This window comes from Megascapheus bottae, chromosome 11 (assembly GCF_031878675.1).
Source record: "Megascapheus bottae isolate mThoBot1 chromosome 11, mThoBot2.hap1, whole genome shotgun sequence".
In the NCBI taxonomy this organism is placed as follows: domain Eukaryota; kingdom Metazoa; phylum Chordata; class Mammalia; order Rodentia; family Geomyidae; genus Megascapheus; species Megascapheus bottae.
The window spans coordinates 33604516-33620176 of NC_143519.1; the positions used below are offsets into that span (position 1 = coordinate 33604516).

The 15661-nt window shown below is 34.8% G+C and overlaps 1 protein-coding gene across 3 annotated transcripts in view; it reads left to right on the forward strand.

Annotated features, from left to right (window-relative positions):
• Diaph3 (diaphanous related formin 3) overlaps positions 1-15661 on the forward strand; it is a 440087-nt gene that overhangs the window by 55433 nt on the left and 368993 nt on the right. For all 3 annotated transcript variants that reach the window (XR_016537097.1, XM_090342066.1, XM_090342064.1), the window contains one exon: positions 11572-11676. Coding sequence is in view for 2 of the 3 variants with exons in the window: in XM_090342066.1 (XP_090198192.1) it covers positions 11572-11676 (105 nt within the window). In the remaining variant the exon portion in view is untranslated. The remainder of the gene's footprint in view (positions 1-11571; positions 11677-15661) is intronic.

The window sequence follows — 15661 nt, forward strand, 5'->3', positions numbered from 1 at the left end:
ACATTACTTTACATACATTGATACCCTTTCTCATGTCTTGGTCCCCATTTCCCTTCCCCCACCCCCACCACTCATCTTGTTTTCCTCCCTTCCCTATCTGACTTCAAGTAACCAAATACGAATATATACAATAATCAGATAACCAGGTGAAATATTGTAACAATATGAGATAACCAAAGGACGGCCAGGATATCAGTGTGAATTTTTAAGGAGTTTTTATTTATTTATTGGCTGTGGGGCTTGAACTCTGGACCTGAGTGCTGTCCCTGAACACTTCAGCTTAAGGCTGTCGCTCTACCACTTGAGTTACAACACCAGTTCTGGTTTTCTGGTTGTTAATTGGTGATAAGAGTCTCTTGGACTTTCGTGCCTGGGCTAGCTTTTAACCAAGATCCCCAGAGCTCAGCCTCCTGAGTAGCTAGGATTACAGGCGTGAGCCACCGGTGCCTGACTCTGAAGTATTTCTTATAATCTCAAACAAATGTCTGTGGGTGAGACTGCTTAATGATTAAGATTTTTCTTCTGTGGTCATATTGGAATTTGAACTTTGTGGGCATTATCCTTGTTAGTCAGGAGTGCTCTACTATTGAGCAATACCTCTTGTTCTTTTTGACATTAGTTATTTTTCCAAGGCTGTCCTGGCAACAAGATCCTCCCAATCTCAGTTTGTTAAGTACTAGAAATTACAGGTGTGAGCTCTCAGCCCTCAGAAAATTTCTAAGATATTATCTTTTCCTTCACTCTTAGATCCTAAGATTAAATGGAGAATAGCTTTATTTCATAGTCTTCCCAATAACAGAAACATTAATGAGTTGGAGATTTTTTTTCAATGCATTTATCCCTTTTCTCATTTTCTCTTTTATTGTCTATTGAGAGCCTGAAAACTATGCAAGAAAGGTCATCTGTTAGGCTGCCACCATTATCAGGCATTCAATGAGTGCCCATGATAATCAGAGTCATTCTGACAGAAATGAAATTCTGGAATCCTTGTCCAGAATTGTGGTTAAGTGTGGAAAAATGATCTAATAAAATTGCTCCACATACTTATATCTGAATAGTGATTCTGTAATCATTTCCTGGGAAGATATTTATCAGACTTTATTGTAATATAGGAGAAACATATTTGTAAAATGCTACCATCATTTTTTATGCATGTGTTTGAAGTCTCTCCTGGCATTATGAATTTAGGCAACTGGCTATAATATATATGTGTATATATTAATATATTTTTGGCATTTTAGTGAGGGACAGCAATGCAGATAATACTGAGGACATTTATGTTTGTTTTGAAAAAAATCTGTGTCTCTAATATAAAATTATATTCAGAAATATTTTGAGAATTATAAAGTACTTCAAGCATATCACAAGTATAGAAAGTAATATAACAAATGCCATCATAGCTGTAATTGAAGTTCTTTGTGTACTTCAGTTATACTTCAAATACCATTCTTTCCTCTTTCTTCCTAGAGGTGAGCAATAATGTTGGTTTGATAGTTCTCATTGTCATGCATTGAAAAAACCTTTTCTTGTGCAGCCAGCGCAGAAAACCCTTTTTACTTAGAATTGATGCTAAGTTACTGAATAAATCAGTACCTTATAACTCTCTAAAAACTTGAGTGTGTATTTACTACAAATAAGGTCATCATCTAATAGAATTGTAACATAGCTACTAAAACTAGAGAATTAATACATTGATCATTTTATTTTATTTATTTATTTATTTATTTTTGCCAGTCCTGGGCTTGAGTTCAGGGCCTCAAGTCCTTGGGACTTTCTCAAGGCTAGAGCTCTACCACTTGAGCCTCAGCACCACTTCTGGCTTTTTTTTTTTTTTTTTTTTTCTATATGTGGTACCAAGGAATTGAACCCGGGTCTTCATGCATGCTAGGCAAGCACTTTAACCACTAGGCCAAACTCCCAGCCCACATTGATCATTATATACCAGTTACTCTTTACACACTCTTCAGTTGTGGCCAGTCATCCGTCCAGAATCATGTACTGTATTTCATTGATATGTTCTTAAATTACTTGGTTGTGAATAATTCTTATTTCTCTTCACCTCATTTTATGAATAGCTTTAAGGTCCTAGGCTGGTTAATTTCCATAAGTTTCTTTAGTTTGTACTGGTTTTTATAATAGTTGAAATTGTCAAATGTTTAGGATGGAAATAGGATACCTCGTACTTTAATGGACTTTTCCCATCCATGATCACTAAGGGTAACTGAACATAATTTTTCATGCTTCACTTAATGGCTCTTTGGTAAATTTCCTGTTTGTATTATTTGTTCATTTTAAAAATGTCATCAGTATATTGAATTGTGGAATTTTGTCATACATGATTAACAATTTACTGTGTACTTGTGTGTATTGCAAATTTTGTCTCAGTCTTTTTCACTTGGAGTGGGGTTTGAAGTACAGAAAAATAAATAGAAATGTAAGGTTCATTTATGACCATGTGAACTTTTTTTTGATGTGAGCAACTTTATGTATACTAAAGATGACCTTTGCTCTTATATAATCTATTTTTTTATTTACATCTAAAGATATTAGAATTATGTCTTAAAATTTATTATGAAGGTTGGAGTACATTGTTTTCCTTAATTTGCAATGCTTATAAACATGTTTAGGTTTGTTTCTGAGCCCATTAGTCTGTTTTTCTAACACTGTATTTAGATCTATTGTCTTAATTATTATACTTATGTAATAAACTCATTATCAAAGACTATGTTATTCAGCATTACCCTGGCATTCTTAGACCTTGGCTTTTAAAAAAAATATTAGATTTGCATATTAAGTGAAGTAAGCCAGACCCAAAGGAACATAGGCTCAATGGTTTCCCTCATTTGTAATAATTAGTACACATGTAGGACTCTCCTAGTAGAGGATTGCAATAGCACAAAACCTAGATACATAAGGTCATATAGGATGAGACTAAATCAAAGGATCTTTAGGATATGGAAACAAGAGCTTTATCTTGTGTAATTGTTGTTCTTAATGAACTATGTTATTTCTCTTTTTTTGCCTTTTGGTTAGTCTCATATTGTTACTGTATCTAACTCTGTTACCTGGTATATTGTCTATATGTTTATTTGTTTCTTTGAAGTAGGAAAGGAAAGTGGGGAAACCAAGCTGATTGGGAGAGCGTGGAAGGTGGGAAATTGGGACGAAAACATGAGCAGGGGTATCAATGTGTGAGAAGTAATGTATCTACACCTGGCGAATGTAATTGTAACCCTTCTATACATTACCTCAGCAATAAAAAAATATTAGATTTAAAACCTGTTAGGTACTGTATACCTTAAATACATGCTAAATACCCATTCATGCATACGGTATTTTTCCCATGTCAACATTGTATGTATATATATATATATATACATATATATTATACTTCAAAGTCTTTATTTGAATTTCTTATTCTTTTTTTTTTTTTTTTTTTTTTTTTTTTTGTCAGTCCTGGGGCTTGGACTCATGGCATGAACACTATCCTTGGGCTTTCTCAAGGCTGGAGCTCTACCACTTGAGTCACAGCACCTACTTCTGGCTTTTTCTATATATGGAATTGAACCTGGGTCTTTGTGCATGCTAGGCATGCACTTTCCCACTAGGCCAAACTCCTAGCTCCTGAATTTCTTATTAAATTGTAAAATTTTGTAACTTTCTCACTAAAAGTCTTACATTTTTCTTTTTTGTTATTCCTGAGTTTTTTGCCACTACGTATGCAATATCTTTAACACATTAATAGCTAGACACTAATGACTCATGCCTGTAATCCTACCTACTTAGGAGGCCTGGTCTGAGCATCACAGATCTAAACCAGCCCAGGCAGAAAGGACCCTATGTGACTCTCATCTCTAAGAAACTATTTAAAAACCAGAAGTGGAGCTGTGACACAAATGGTAGAGCTCTAGCTTTGAACACAAAGAGGCTCAGTGACAATGGTTAGGCCAAGGCCAAAACTGGGGTGGGGATTTGGGGGGGAACCTGGCTGGGAGTTTGGCCTAGTAGAGTGCTTGCCTAGTATGCATGAAGGCTCAGGTTGGATTCCTCGGTACCACATACACAGAAAAAGCTGAAAGTGGTGCTGTGGCTCAAGTGGCTGAGAAAGACCTTAATTCAAGTCTCAGGACTGGCAAACAAACAAACAAACAAACAAAAAAAGCTCAGGGACACCACACACGCTCTGAATCTCTGAATTCAAACCCCAGAACTGGCACAAACAAAACAAAACATTAGCATCATTGTTAATAAAATAATCTTGCTTATTGACTTTGGTATCCAGTAAGTTTACTGAATTCTCATTGGTTTTTGTAGATTTTATTTTATTTTCTATGTATACAGTACGGAGATCTTCTATTTTAAAATCTTTTAATAATTTGTTTCCCCATTTTGTATATATACCTTCCTTTGTGTAGAGCAATTTCATGTAATACAAGGTTATGAGGTAACTTGATTTTTTTTTAGAACTTCAGATGTTATTTTATTTCAAATGTAATTTAAAATTAACCTGCATGAATAGAGCTAGAAGCTCTTCTTTGCTGAAAATTTCTCTGTGTCCCAAACAAGTACATATTTCATCTTCCAAAAAATCTTAGTCTGCTTGCAAAATTGAGACCAGACTGACCAATTTTGGGTCTGTGCTTTCTGATAGCCTAGGAAACAGCATTGATAACTTCTCTGATTCTGAAATGTTAAGGAGAGGCTTTTTGTTTTTCGTTTTTGTATTTCACTTAAATTCATTTGGGTTGGCCCTCACTAGATCTGTCTTCTCATAGGATATAGGCTTGATTTTGTTCATTTTTATTCTTTAAGCTAGATATTCTTTAAGCTAGATATAGTTTTCATTATTAGTTATGAATGATTATATAAATTACATTCATTTTATTTGTTGATTTATTAGGTCTCATTAATCTATGTTGGATTGTAAACGTTTAGCCTCACTTTTTCACTCAAAGTGCCTCATGGCACACATGGTGCATATCTGCTAGTATTTTATTGAATGTGTTGATTTTTGCCTTTTCATTTTGGTGAACACCATGATTAAGCAATTAAATTATATAAATCATTATCTATAGGATTAATGTCTTTGTTTTTCTGAGCATTATAGCCCATATAGAAGCATAGTCATTTTTACTTAAGAGAAAATTAAGTTTCAGATGATGAAAAAAGAGCTAAAAGTGAACTATGTGTACAACCACAGCTACTTGATATTGCTTAGTATTGTTAGTGGGAGGAGAATCCAGCTTGCTACTTCTTGTTGCTTATTTTTTTAATAAAACAATTATTTATACCTTTTCCTTAATTTTTGGTGTGAAGAATTTATTCACAACTATTCTTTTGGTTAGCTAAATGAATGCCTATTTTATGGAGTATATAATTCACTGTCTACGAATATATAAATAACTGGTCACTTCCATGAAAACCAACCAAGACCCTTCTGTGTTGTTCTGAAAGTGTTTGCTGACGAATGTGTTTTTCTTTCTTTCTTTCTTTCTTTCTTTCTTTCTTTCTTTCTTTCTTTCTTTCTTTCTTTCTTTCTTTCTTCCTTCCTTCCTTCCTTCCTTCCTTTCTTCCCTCCCTCCTTTCTTCCCTCCCTCCCTCCCTCCCTCCCTCCCTCCCTCCCTCCCTCCCTCCCTCCCTCCCTCCCTCCCTCCCTCCCTCCCTCCCTCCTTCCCTCCTTTCTTTCCTTTCCTTTCCTTTCCTTTCCTTTCCTTTCCTTTCCTTTCCTTTCCTTTCCTTTCCTTTCCTTTCCTTTCCTTTCCTTTCCTTTCCTTTCCTTTCTTCCTTCCTTCTTTTCTTTTCTTTTCTTTTCTTTTCTTTTCTTTTCTTTTCTTTCTTTTCTTTCTTTTCTTTTCTTTCTTGTCCTGGGCTTGAGCTCAGGGCCTAAGCACTGTCCTTGTGTTTTTTCAAGGCTAGAGCTCTACCACTTGAGCCTCAGCACCACTTCCGGCTTTTTTTTTTCTATGTATATGGTACCAAGGAATCAAACCTGGGTCTTCTTGCATGCTAGGCAAGCACTCTACCACTAGGCCAAACTCCTGGCCCCTGAATGTATTTTTCTATCAGTAGTTGTTTTAATACTATTTACAGAAATTACTTTAATATATCATGAGCATTTTTTTCTTCATAAATGGAAACTTGCATTTAGAGTGGACCAGATAAAGTGTGAAAGATTCTGTGAGAATGCTTTGTTTAATCTATTAGTTGTCACCTTTTCTGTTGGGTAGAAATGAAAACATTAGGAAAAGGTGGTTTAAGAGCAATCCAAGTAGTGATCCAAATAGGAGGAAGAGGCAGAAGGATGCGGAATAATATAAGTCCATTGTCCAGTTGATTCATGGGTTTTCTTGTCACAGGGATAATGTCAGTGTGCAGTTGTTTCTTCTAGATCCAGATAAGTGAAAAAATAAATGAATCAGAAGCAGTGGATTTTGCCTGAAAGCAGTTTGTAGCACCATACAATGTCTAGAGAGAAATTTTGAAAGGACAAACACTATACTTAAGCCTGCTCTTGTGAGGTGCATTATAGGCACATTATCATACAACTGAACATACCTGTTTTTTTCAATGTCATTTTCTTCTGTAGGAAAGTCAGTCTTTTAATTTTAAGATATGATTGTTTTATTCTTGAGGTAATTTATGAGGAAATGTTTATTCATCTGGAAAAATTAAATAGCAAATAAATGAATCAATGTCAGTGTTCTTACTGGTAGAATTATGTAACAGTTATCTGTGACTATTTAACCACTAGTCAGGCAACTGTGGCTTGAATATTGGCACCAAGGTTATATTCTAAAACAAATTACACTTGTGCCACATTTTGTATATTTGTCTCATTTCTTTTTTATTATTATCTTTAAGTAATTGTACAAAAGGGTTGACATTTAACAAAGCATTTTATAGATAAAATATACGCTAATCAGTGTTACATTCTGATTTCTTTCAACCTTCTTATTTCTTTTTTTTAATAATTTTTTATTGTAATTAATAAAAGGGTTACATGATATTTGCCAGATAGAAGGTGCATTAATTCACATACATTGATATCCTTTCACATGTCTTGGTACCCATTACCCTCCCCCCCCACCACCCACCCCCCCGTCTTGGTTTTCCCCCCTTCCCTATCAAATTTCAAATAACCAAATACAAATAAATTCAATATATCAGATAACAAAGTGAGATACTATAACAATATGAGATACCCAAGGAACAGCAAAGGAGATGAAAGATAACATAGTACATTAAGGACAACAATCATTCGTTATGTGGCTTTTATTTCAATATCCTGGAGGTCCTTTCAATTAGCTTCATACTATATGGCCTTATGTATCAAGGTTTTGCTCTATTGCAGATCTCTGTTAGTAGAGCACAAGGTTTCTACTGAATATGACGAATGAGGGAAACCATTGAGCCTAAGTTCCTTTGAGACTGGCTTACTTCACTTAATATGATTTTTTCTAAATCTTTCCATTTCCTAACAAATCAACCTTCTTATTTCTTGTCTTCTCAAATTTGTAGTACATAAGAAAAGGCAATGATTATTTTTTCCTCATGTTATTTGATACTAGAGTTAGTATAAATTGAAATTCATTTTTAATTTAATTAATTGATTTATTTGTTGTGCCAGTCCTGGCGCTTGAACTGAGAGCTTGGGCACGGCCCTTGCTAGTGCTCTACCCTTGAGCCACAGTACTACTTCTGGCTTTTTCTGTTTATGTAGTACTAAGGGATTGAACCCAGGGCTTCATGCATGCTTGGCAAACATGCTAACACTGGTGAGGCCACGCTCCTGGCCCTCACTTTTTATTTTTATTACTATACATTTTCATTGTAAAGGTGTTATACAGTTACGTGAGTCAGATATTGAGTACATTTCTTTTTGGACAGTGTAACCTCGTCCCTCATTTTCTCCTAGTTTTTTTTTTTTTTTTCCATCACAAACCCTCTCTTCCCAAAGTTCTATGGTTCATTGTCAACTTAGGAAACTCATTTTTTTTTCATTTTTATTGTCGAGGTGATGTGTAGATGGAATATAGTTACATTTATCAGGTAGTGGGTACATTCCTTTTTGAGCAATGATACCCTTTCCCATGCTTTTCTCCCACTTTCCTTCCCCCCACCCCCCCAATTATCTTGTTTTTCTCCTTCCCTTCTCTATTTCAAATAAATAAATGTGCATATAATTTACCAGGTACCAAAGTGAGATACAGCAACAACTGATGATAAACTGTAGGGAAAAAAAGAGAAAAGAGACAACGTCACATAGTACCTTAAAAACAACAACCACAAAGATAGTCTTATTTCAATATCCTGGAGTTCATTTTGCTTAGCCTCATCCTATATGGCCATATGCACATAGCATTTGAGCTATTGTGCTCCCCTGCTAGTAGTAAAATCCTAGACACACATACTTATTATTACAAATGAGGGAAACCATGGAGCTTATGTTTCTTTGGGTCTAGCTTACTTCACTTAATAGGATTTTTTTTTCCAAGTTTTTCCATTTCCTTACGAATGGGGTGATGTCATTCTTTCTGATGGCAGCATATAATTCCATTCCATGTGTATAAATACCACATCTTCTTGATCCATTCATCTACTGAGGGGCATCTGGGTTGGTTTCATGTGTCAGCTATAGTAAACAATGCTGCAGTGAACACTGTTGTGCTAATAAGTTTAGTATGCTCTTCTTTTTGAACATTTGGGTAAATGGCAAGGAGTGAGATTGCTGGTTCATAGGGGAGCTTTGTCTTTTAATCTTTTGAGGAACTACCATACTGCTTTCCAGAGGGGGTGAAAAAGTTTACATTCACACCAAAAGTGTAGTAGTAATCATTTCTGACCACCTTCCTGCCAGTATTCGTTATTAGATGCCTTGATAATCGCCATTCTAACTGGAGTGAGGTGGAATCTTAAAGATGTTTTGATTTGCATTTCTTTTATGGCCAGAGATGTGGAACATTTCTTCATGTGTCTTTCAGCCATTCTTAAGGAAATTCATTTTTTAGTTAAGATAATTTACATTGTAGACAATCTAATCAAATAATTGTGCATATCAGTTCTTTGTAAATCTCTAGGCATATGTCTTTTTTTTCTGGTTATTGTTCTACTGACTTAGCCATGTTCCTTTCTGTTTATTTTAGTTGAGATTATACAGAAAAAGGTGGATGTAATGAAAATTTAACCCAACTATTGAGAAAACAAAAGCATATCATCCTTTTTAGCTATATTTATCTGAAAAGATTGTTATGAAACTATGAGACAGTAAGCTTTTTATATATTTTAACTTTAGTATAGTTATTGACACCTTGATATAACCATAAGTTCAAGGTTGTTGTAGTATGTACCTTTCAGTTCTCTCATTATATTCAAATTTGATATAAAATAAAAATTTTTGAACTGCCAAAGTAGATATGATTCATTTAGTATGCACTATTAGTGAACCTATATAATGGCCTAAAATGCAGCCATAATAGAAGAAAGTACTTGTACCTGATTCCCAACAAGTATATTGATCATTGTTTAGTATGAAAGAATTTCAAATGTGGTTAAGAATAGAATTGCATTTTTCAAAGAAATATGGATGAAACTGTTCTTACGAATGTTGAGTTTTGAAGTCTCAAGATAGAAGTAGGGGGTTGTTGTGGGCCTTTTTAACAATTTGTGGTTGTGCCCATGTAATATTAGCAAAACAGAGATGGTAACCAAGAAAATTATCTTGGCTTTACAAACCAAAAACATAGCATATTATTGAAATCAGATGATTATTGACTTATGAAATAATAAGGTTTTGTTATTGGTGTGTTTGCAGTTTTTATCTTATATTTTGCTTATTGATTCATTTGAATGTTTAGATCAATTATAATACTGTTTTTCCTAATCTACATTTGTAACACTTGTCATACGTTTGTCTGGCTTTAATGTGTTTTTTTTCTGGCTGAGTTCCTTAGCACCTGACCATCTTCAACCTTCTTTTCGTATTTATTTGCCTAATTCTGTAAATAGTCAATCATTTCAAACTTAATTTGACTTTCCCTGGTGTTAACTATTCCATTCAACTTGATGTATGTAAATTTAATGAGCATGCTGTCTTGTAAAATCCACATTCGTGAATGAAAATATTGAATTTAACGTTTGCCATTCAGTCGGAAAAATGCTCACTCCCTGTTTGCTGTTCTCTGCTTGATTGCTCCTAGTCTGCACTATTTACATATATATGCTCACATTTTTTTCCTTTTTTGGTTTGCCAAACATAATGTGCAAAATATTTATTTTGTGCCAGCATTATTTTATCAGATTAGATTAGAGTTAGGATGCCTAAGAACAGTAGTAGAAGCCAGTATGTTTTTGGTTTGTTGGGTTCTGTGTCCTCATCTATCCAATAGAAAGAAGATTTTTCTTTTATTTAGTTTTAGATAATCTTCCCTCCACTTTTTCATTGTTATTATAAAGGTGATGTACAGAAGGGTTACTATTTAATAATTCAGGTAATAGTACATTTCTTTTTGGGCAGTGTGACTCCTTCCTTTGTGTCTCTTAGTTTTTCTTTCCTGTCCCTGCCTACAAGTCATATAATTTTTTTCAGCATAGTATCTAGTGTTTACCACTGCTTCATTTGTTCACCATTTGACCGTCCTTTTCTGTGTCCCCTCTTACTTTCCCAATGAACAAGTCAAGGAAAAATTTTTATTTCTATTTCCTGGAGATTGTATTTTATGTGACCAGATATTTTCCATTCATATGTTGATCTACCTTTCTGATATTTTCAGTCAAAATTCTATAGCAAGATCTAAGATTCTTGCTGGGCTTGATGACTCATGCCTGCAATCCTAGCTCAGGGCTATCACTCTACCATTTGAGTCACAGTGCCATTCAGGGTTTTTGGGGGTTAATTGGAGACATGACTCTCACAGACTTTTGTGCCTGGGCTAACTTTGAACTGATCCTCAGATCTCAGCCTGCTGAGTAGCTAGAATTATAGGCGTGAGCAGTTATCACCTGGCAGTACATTACTTCTTGAGCATTGTTACCCCTTCTCATGTTTTTCTACCACTTTCCCTCTCTCCACCCCTTTTCAAGTTGTAGTATTTGGTGTTTTGACAGTGTTACATGTTTGAAACTATCAGAATTTGGAAGATGGTGGCTTACTTTTTAAATTTTTATGGGACACACTGTAGCTCTTTCTAAACAGTACAAGATAACTTCTGATGCAGCTGTTGTAAAATAAATACTGGAGTAATGAATCCTAATGACCTCAGGAAAGGCAGAAATTTGCAACTGTCTAATTATCTATAGAGATGTGAATATAATTTTAGTAGCCTGCTGTGAATTTAAAGCCTTACTGGCAAGCATTTTACCTGTTAAAAAGATATAGAATACTTCCTTTTGGGTTTCAATAGGCTGTCCCTTACTGTCTTTGCTCCAGGCAGAGCTTCACATAAATCATTCCAAAACAATTAATGAATGCTGCTTTCAGCCCAAATTATTGATTTTTTTTTTCTGTTCACAGTACATGGGGAACTGCAGCTCTTCTAAGATTCTAAAATCAGGCATTTTAATTGTGTTTTCCAGGAAGATATGAATTTAAATGAAGATAAAAAGGCACCATTGCGGGAAAAGGACTTCAGTATCAAAAAAGAAATGGTGATGCAGTACATTAATACCGCTTCTAAGACAGTAAGTAAAATTGTCAGGTTGAAAAAATACTGCTGAAACAGGTTGTAGTGCGGAAGACAATACATTTGTCTATTAAAGTGGTAGGTGTGTTTGCAACTGTAATCAGAGGGATTTTTGAATGTATAATTTAAAGACCCAAGAATTACAATAAATTTGCTTAAAAAATATTTCTCATCTTAATATTTAAACTGCTTGTTTGTAGCACTCCCATTGTTAAGAAGCACTGTAGTGTCCTCTGAGGACTTTTCTTGTTAGTGAATTAAGATGCTTACTGATTTCTCATGACACTTGCATAGATAGTATTTATATGGAAAAATGAGACTGATTTTTCTCTATCTGCCTAACATTAGGACACATAATGGGTATATGTTTAATGTAAATTTTCCTGTGGATAGAAATGTCCTGTGACAAATCATGAGTGTTGGTATTGAAGGGAGCATGGAGCCTCCACGTGGCTGCCAGTTTTCCAGGGAAATATGAATTTTGTGGGCAGAAATAATGACTGTATACCCAAGAAAACATAACTGACACACAAAATTAGTTGCAGTTATTTCACGAACCAACACATTAACTTGGGTAGTCATATATAAGTTGTGAATAAGTATGAATGAAAAATATAAAATGGAAGCCAGTGATGAAGACAATAGAAAATGAGTTTGGCTGAATATTATATAAGGTTGGGATTAGAAAAAAAGAGTAGCTTAACTCATTCTGTTTTCACTTCAACATACAGCCAGGTTTTAAGAGCATAATTTATTTATACTTTAACTGCATTTGTTTAGTAAACCAGTCAGTGACTCTGAGGTATTTCTTTTGGAAAGTCATGTTTAATTTTTAAACATGAGATATTTTGGCAGCCTGACTCAGTTGTGGAAAACACAGTGAGTACTATGCATTTTCTAGCTCTTTGTGTAGATTGTCCTTATTTTCTGCTATTGTGATTCTGATACTAATTTCAGTTGCCTCAAATGACAGGTAGATATCAGAGATTGGACTGGGGTTTTATGAGTCTGAGCTGGTATGACTTAGATCTGTTTATTAGTCTTGTGCATCATATTATACCTTTCTGCTATTGAGTTTTCTTTTCCCTAATAAGAGATTCCTACATCCTAGACATTTGGTCAGCGTTAAGTTAAATTGTCTGTTCCATTATTAGAGCTTAACATTATAAACATAGTTGCCACTGTGTTAGTGGTGGTAGTAAGAATTGTTAGTGGTAGTAAGAATTAAAGAGTATAGGACAAAATACATTACTAAAAATACAAATTAACTGGTTGTTGAGTTCAAATTTTGAAGATATTTGCTTATTCAACATGTTTTACTAAGTGTATGTCAACTATTGTTCTAGGCACTTAACATGGACACCAAGGAAGTCTAGCACTGTGTTCTCTAGAACGCAGTGGGTGCATATGAAGTACATTAACACATATGTGAAAGCATGTGAAATATGGTGTGCAAAAGATTAAGTGGGAATGGGAAACTGTTTTTTTTTAAACTTGAGGATTTTATTTTTATTTTTTTGCCAGTCTTGGAGCTTGAATTCAGGCCCTGAGCACTGTCCTTGGACTTTTCTCAAGGCTAGAGCTCTTCCACTTGAGCCACAGCACCGTTTTCTTATTTTTTTCTATGTATGTGGTACCAAGGAATTGAACCTGAATCTTCATGCATGCTAGGCAAGCACTCTACCACTAGGCCAAACTCCCAACTGGAGATAGAAAACTACTTTACATGAAGTAGCTAAAGGATGCTACTTTGTTAGAAATATTAACTCTAACAAGTATTCAGTTACTAAATATAATCACATCATTTAGATTTGGTTATATCTGTTAGACTATTTTAGAAAACTGACACTTTAAACTCTGAAATTTGAGATAATATACAGACTTAAATGAGAAAACAACCCTTTTTGAACTTGGTTATAGTGAGTTTATTTGACTTTATGTTTACTGATTTTTAAACTTTATAATCCTTTCATCATTTTGGACGATGTTTGGTATTTACCAAATTAGACACTTAAATTATCAGGATTGAAGTATATTAGTTATCAAAAGTGTTATTACAGCATTGACTCATTTAATTAGCCTGTGGAGGATCATGGCTTTTCCTAATAGGGTTCTGGGTAGTTTGGCACATGGTTAGCAGTATAGAAAGTTTAAACTGACCAGTTACTGTTTTCTGTTCTGAAAGGAGAAACACAATAAATTCTAGGGCATAGAATGTTGTCAGACTGTTTTCAAGAGTACTGACAAACCAAATCCAATTTCATAGATTGTTTTGTAGCAGGTATGGGGAGTGTATGTCAGATACATGTATTTTTTTTTGTTTGTTTTTTAAAGACAGCATCTTGCTCAGTAGCTTTAAACCTGTGATCCTTTTGTCTCAGCTTCCTAAGTGATAGGATTACAGGAGTGTATATCATACTTGACTTTTAAAGATGATTTTTCTTCGAAGCACAACTTATATCTGCAATTAATTTAAAAGTGCTGCATAGGTGTTCAGATCAACATAGGCCTAAGTGGGTTACTTTTTTAATTTAGGAGAACAAAAAAAATTATCAAACTGGTTTATTTCTAAGACTTCAGTAAATTTTTTAGTTGGCTAAATAAATAGTAAAATTGAATCTGCAGTTAAGCCAGATAATTAGAATTTTGTTGTTAGTGTCATGTTAGAGACATATATTATACTAGCATTATTTTTTTCTAACTTCCTAGGGCCTGGGTGTGTCATTCAGGTTTGTTCAGGATGATTTGGTGGGAAGTTCCGTTGTGGGGCTTCTGAGATGGTTGCCTTGGGTTCTTTATGGTTTCTGAGTCGAGGGCTATGTTGACTGTATTGGCCAGTTAAGGAAGTTGTGGGTTGTAGAGCTTGGCTTGGTATAGCTGCAATTCTGCCCCAAAGCACAGTCTCGAAGTAATTCCGTTAAGGGAGATGATGCATATTACTATTGAGTCTAGGTTGCTGTATGTTTTTTTTTCTTTTTCTTTTCTTTTCTCTTTTTTTTTACACTCCGGATGAGAGTGTTGTCCTTGAGCTTTTTTGCTGTACCACTTTGAGCCATAGCTACAGTTCTGGTTAATTACAGGTAAGACTCACAGTCATTGCCTAAGCTGGCTTCAAACTACTATCCTCCTAGCTCGGCCTCCTGAGTAGCTATGATTGCAAGCATGAGCCACGATCTGCTTTTGAATCTTTTTTTAAAAATTCAATTTAATTGTCAGAATGATGTGTAGAGGGGTTACAGTTACATATATAAGGGAGTGAGTACGTTTTTGACTAATACAAATGGATAATATTCCATCTCCATGCATGTTTTTCTATATGGGATGTTTATAATTCTAATTTATCTTACAAATTATGGTTTCCAGACCTATCCTATAGATGGGAAAATGACTTGCTTCAGATATTTAGAAGTGAGTTAGAGAAAATGTCTTTCATAAAGATTATAAGCCAAGAATGGTGGCTCATGCCTATAAATCTAGCTATTCAGGAGGATGAGATCCTGAGGATGAAGGTTGGGAATCTATTGAGCAGAAAAGTCCATTAGACTCAATTTGCAAAATAGTCAGAGGAAATCTGGACTCAAATGATAGAGCGCCAACTAATCAAGGAAGTCTACAACAATGATCTGAACTAAAAAATGAGTATAGTCTATTTTTTGCTTGATTCTGTACCTGGAGAGTATGAGACTCTTGTTCAGTTAATGGCTGTTGGAACTGGCTGTCATGAGTGGAATGAGGGGGTAGAGGGTGGAGCGAGGGGGGGTTGCACAGTTCCCACACACTGGAATTTTTCTTGACAAAGATGTTATACAGTTAAAGAATGTCTTAAAAGGCTTTTTCATTTAAAATAGGATATAGATCAATGAGATCTTTTTTCTTTCCCCATCATCTAAGACAAGCAAAAATAAAATACACACTATGCCTTTCTGTCAGAAGGTAGTCTTCTATTTGCTTCTCCATAGTTAAGATTTTTATGTTAATCTGCG